This window comes from Carassius carassius, chromosome 36 (genome assembly GCF_963082965.1).
Source record: "Carassius carassius chromosome 36, fCarCar2.1, whole genome shotgun sequence".
NCBI classification, from domain to species: domain Eukaryota; kingdom Metazoa; phylum Chordata; class Actinopteri; order Cypriniformes; family Cyprinidae; genus Carassius; species Carassius carassius.
In genome coordinates, this window is record NC_081790.1 from 2,354,551 (window position 1) to 2,360,156 (window position 5,606).

At 33.9% G+C, this 5,606-nt stretch overlaps 1 protein-coding gene across 1 annotated transcript in view; it reads left to right on the forward strand.

The window, feature by feature from the left end:
* The first annotated feature begins 1,308 nt into the window (after positions 1–1,308).
* Positions 1,309–5,606, forward strand: part of LOC132116900 (synaptic vesicle glycoprotein 2C-like) — a 32,298-nt gene continuing 28,000 nt past the window's right edge. Inside the window, exon 1 of the mRNA XM_059525785.1 lies at positions 1,309–2,044. Within this exon, the coding sequence (XP_059381768.1) occupies positions 1,468–2,044 (577 nt within the window). The 5' untranslated portion in view covers positions 1,309–1,467. The remainder of the gene's footprint in view (positions 2,045–5,606) is intronic.

A 5,606-nucleotide genomic window follows, 5' to 3' on the forward strand; every position in this document is an offset into this window, starting at 1 on the left:
AAGCGTGTGTGTGTTTGTTTATTCTTCAGATGTGAGGAGATAAAGTGAGATGAGTGTGTGTTTCTACCGGAGAGAGGAATGGTGCTGCAATGCAGCAGGGCTCTTCTGTGTTTGAGATCCTGAGAAGATCCTCCAGAAGTGTCCGTCTGCGTGCGCTGGTCTCTTCTTCTTCATTTTTCTTTGACTCTGTCCTGTTCATGTCCACATCTCTTCCTGTGGAGGTGAACAGTGTGAATGCCGTTAAGCTGGGCTCTCTGTCCTCTGCCCGCTGTGTCCGTCTGATTTATGGCTCTTCTGTGTTTCTTCAGGACACATGAGCAGGAACACCTGAGATCTGCAGCGCTTCCACTTTTCCAATTACAATTATTGAGTTTAAACCAAAAATAGACTGACATTTGATAATAATTCAGAGGGCTTTTTTTAATGGTGTGTGTGTGTGTGTGTGTGTGTGTGTGTGTGTGTGTGTGTGTGTGTGTGTGTAGATAGATAGATAGATAGAAAAAAGCAGTAATATTGTGAAATATTTGTACTATTTAAAATATCTGCTTTCTATTTGAATATATTTGAAATTGTATTGTATCTCTGTGCTCAAAGCTGCATTTTCAGCATCATTCCTCCAGTCTTCAGTGTCACATGACAGAAATTCTGATATGATGATTTACTGCTCAGAAACATTTTATTATCATTATTAGTATTAATATTATTATTATTAATATTGAAAGCAGTTGAGTAAATTTTTTCAGGATCGTTGAATTCTGAAATAAAAAGTTTTTTGTAAAAAATAATGAAATATATAAAATAACATTATATATACACTGTACCATTCAAAAGCTTGAAGACACTATATATATATATACAGTTTAAGACCCTGGAGCACAGTCTTGAGTCTCTGGGGTGTATTTGTAGCAATAACCAACAATACATTGTATGGGTCAATATTATCTATTTTTCTTTTATGCCAAAAATCATTAGGATATTAAGTAAAGATCATGTTCCGTGAAAATATTTTGTTAATTTCCTACTGTAAATATATCAAAACTTAATTTTTGATTAATAATATGCATTGCTAAGAATTTCATTTGGACAACTTTAAAAGTGATTTTCTCAATATTTTGTTTTTTTTCCACCCTCAGATTCCAGATACTGTCCTCCCAACAAACCATGCATTAATGGAAAGCTTGTTTATTCAGCTTTTAGATGATGTATAAATCTCAGTTTTGAGAAATGTACACTAAGTATTCCTGCTTGCAGTTTGTGCCTGCTGTAGAGAATGAAAATATGACTCTGTTTCTTCTTCCCACAGTTTCCTTCTCCTCTGAGTGAATGAAGCTGTCCGTCAGAAGGAACCGTACACATCACACACATCTCCTGTCCGTCTCCAAACAACTCGAACCATTGATCTCATCCTCTGAAACACACATTTGATTCCTGACTGCTGCAATCACAAAACAGCTAAACACTGCACAGATGGAGGACCCCTACAGAGACAAGACGTCTCTGGTCAAAGGCGCTCGTGACATCGCCAAGGAGGCGAAGCGCCACGCCGTCAAGAAGGTCAACAAAGTGGTGGACCGCGCTTCGAACGAATACTCCAGCCGCAACTACAGCCGCTTCGAAAACGACGCAGACGAGGGTGCTGACGAAGACCGTTACCATTATCAGGACGGCCAGGCTCAGCGGGAGGATGACGAGGGATCCAGCGACGCCACCGAGGGCCACGACGACGAGGACGAGATCTACGAAGGCGAGTATCAGGGCGTGCCTGCAGGGGGCGGGGCTACAGATGGGCGTGGCCTGCCTCTGGCAGATGGGATGAAGGACAAGCGAGAGCTGGACAAGGAGAGAGAGGCGGATGAGGAGGAGCTGGCGCAGCAGTACGAGCTCATCATCCAGGAGTGCGGACACGGACGCTTCCAGTGGCAGCTGTTCTTGGTGCTCGGCCTGGCGCTCATGTCTGACGGGGTGGAGGTGTTTGTGGTGGGCTTCGTGCTGCCCAGCGCTGAGACCGACATGTGTGTGCCCAACTCTGGAGCCGGGTGGCTGGGTGAGTCTGCCCTGAAAACACTTCATTTTACGACATGGAACGAAAGTGACATGGAGTACGAAAAATGAAAGTAGGTTCAAAAGAAGCCACATTGCCAAGCAGGAGAAAACACACCCCACAATAATGTCAGTACAATTAAACTACAGTATTTCTATTTACAATAAAAATATTATTGTGGTCCTTTGTAAATTATTAGTTGAACATTGCGTCTTTTATCATATGTGACCATGGAGCACAAAAGCAGTCTGAAGTCTCTGGGGTTTATTAATAGCAATAGCCAAAAATACATTGTATGGGTCAAAATTATAGATTTTTCTTTTATGCCATAAATCATTACAATATTAATTAAAGATCATGTTCCATGAAGATATTTTGTAAATTTCCTAGCGTAAATATTTCAAACTTAAAATTGGATTAGTAATATGCATTGCTAAGAACATAATTTGGACAACTTTAAAGGTGATTTTCTCAATATTTCGTTTTTTTTTTTTTGCACCGTCAGATTCCAGATTTTCAAATAGTTGTATCTCAGACAGATATTATCCTGTCCTAACAAACCATACATCAATGGAAAGACACTTTATTCAGCTTTCAGATGATATATACAGCTCAAATTTCAAAAAGTTAACCTTATGACTGATTTTGTGGTCCAGGGTCACATATTTTAAGTTGCCACATTATGCATGTACCTTTTCCCCAAATTATGCCAACCACCCCCCCAAGTTCTATTTTTTATGCTTTAGGATTTATAGAATACATTTTAATGGTTAAATTGTCTAACTGTTTTCACAAAACGTATACAATTTAAGAACAATTTCTTAAAGGTTTAATAAAAATTGACATAGTTTTAGGGCCCAATGAAATCCATTTGTATTTTTTTTTACCAAAATTCATGCTTTCTATTGTAATTTTTCTAGATTCAGTTTTAAAGGTTTAATTACCAAAAATTATGTCTAATCAGTTAACTTTAATACACTGTTAGACCTTACCGGGGTTTTTTTTTACAGTAAAATATTGTTCCCAGATGATACAGCAAAACACTGGCTATTTTACAGTTATTTACCTTAAAAAATACAGCAAGGGTTAACAGTGTAGTTAATTGAATATTTACAATAATAGAGCCCTATAAAATGTATCTTTTAAAAATCTGATATTTTTATGTTCTCTCTTTCTCAGTTTATAAAATGTAAGTTTATTAATGTTTAGTTTTGTATATTAAACAATGTGTTTTATTGCCAAATCAAGTTGCCTCTTGGTCTCACATTAAAATGAACAAAATCACAAAACCAGTTATTACTTTAATAAGCATAAAAATACACAGTAAATATAAATATTTGGTAAAGTAGTCAGTTCTGAATAGATTCATGCTATTATTGATTGATATCTTTGTTTAAGAAATTAATACTTTCATTCCACAATGATGCATTGAATTGATCGAAAGTACCAGTAAAGACATTTATAATGTTACAAAAGATTGCTATATATATATAATGATTTCCACAAACGTATGAATCAGCACAACTGTTTTCAACATTGATAATAATCAGAAATCTTTCTTCAGCAGTAAATCATCATATTAGATTGGGCAGAAGAGACTTCTTACAAAGATTTTTCTAATAAGGCACTAACAAACCCAAACTAGTGAACGCACCTCTGTTATCTTAAGCTGCAGTCTGTAGGAGTTGACTGGATTCTGGAGCAGAGCTTCTATTATTCATCTCTGTCTTTGTACCCACACGTTTCTGTCTGTGTTCACATGCAGTAAAGACGACAAGCTGCTTTTTTCCGCCCTTTACATGTAATGAAGGGTTTTTTTCTTGTAATGTTTGTGTGTTTGTGTGTGTGTGTGTGTGTGTGTGTGTGTGTGTGTGTGTGTGTGTGTGTGTGTGTGTGTGTGAGGGCTTGTATATGGTGTGTAATGTGGGTGGTTGGGTGGCGTTTGCCAGCGATATCGTTCTGTGTGGTGCTTGTATGAATGCATGTGTGTGTGTGTGTGTGTGTGTGTGTGGGCAGAGACTGTCGGTGTATTGTTCGATGATCTCTTTGGGTCTGGATGAGTTTATTGTTTTGGCAGCAGGTAGAGCAGCACATGTGTGGGTAGATTTGAGTCTATTTAAGAGGAATGTGTGTGTTTCAGTCAGTTATTAGTTGAACACTGGGGTCTTTTATCATGATTTTAAGTTGCTTTGGTAGTTGCCACATGATGTATTTTTTATTTTAATTTTTTTGCTCCCAAATTAAGTAATTTTTTTTTCTGGATTAAAGTTTACATTAAATTATAGTAATCAGAAAGCATAACCAATTAACTGATTTCCCAAAATACAACTGTGCAAAATGTATTTAATGGCTGCATTTTTAGGGCCCTATACAAAGTTCTGCACAACAGAGGTTTACTGTTTAAATTAAAACATGGAAAAATGTGTGATATTTATTTTTTGTATTTTATTCTTTATTATTATGCTGTTCAATACTAATATATTTCTACCAAAATTTCTTCAAGTTAAAGCAGATTTTATTTTGATGAATGGAGTGAATTACTCTGTGTGTGAATGATATGACCATAGTTGTTTTTTTGAATGACCCTTGCTTTATTTTTTCCGTCTCTTTCTCTGTGATTGGTTCATGCAGATGCAGATCAATATTCTGCACTCAGACTTGATTATCTCTCATGTGCTCTTATCATTCACATCATTCAAATCCCACAGAGTTGCCTATCTATGGTAAAAAAAATAATAATAAAAAAAACACCAAGAACAATGCTGACTGTAAATATATTTTTTCATATTTTACAATACTTATTATATAATATTTAATGTTAATAAATAATATGTAATATTTATTTAACAATGACAGTACATTTTATTGCTGCTATTATAAAAATTGAATAAATCAAATAATAATTTTTTTTAAGTGAATTATTTACTAGATTTGACAAGTTATCATGGTTTACAAAAAGAAAAGAACAAAATAGAAGTAATGTCGACTATAAATATACTGGTAGGTATACATTTTGTAGTTGTTTAAATATGTACTGTATATAATGTTATGCTTTAAATAATATTTATACTAATATTATTAATACTATTTAGTTATTTAATACTTTTGTACTTTTATAGCTACTGTCACAAATGTTGAATAATGCATATAGTTTTAATACAAATTTGCATGGATAATTTAATAACATATTTTATGCTAAATTCTAAAGCAGCATCACATTTATCATGGTGAAAATAAATTAAGAGAAAAATAAATCAATAGTAGTCTTGGCTATAAATATACTTGTATGTTTATTTGAGTCAATATTTGTAATATTTATTTAATATTAATTGTGTAACATATAATGTTTAAAAATCATGTTTAATATATACTTTATATATATATGTAATATAAAATACTTTTTTTGCTAAATATTATAAATATTATAAATAAAAAATATTTAAATGTGAACAGTCCTTTCATATTAATTTATACATCCAATATATATATATATATATATATATATATGTTTTTTATATTTATTATATAATATTTCTTTTCTAGTGATAAATAAATGTTTTTTGCA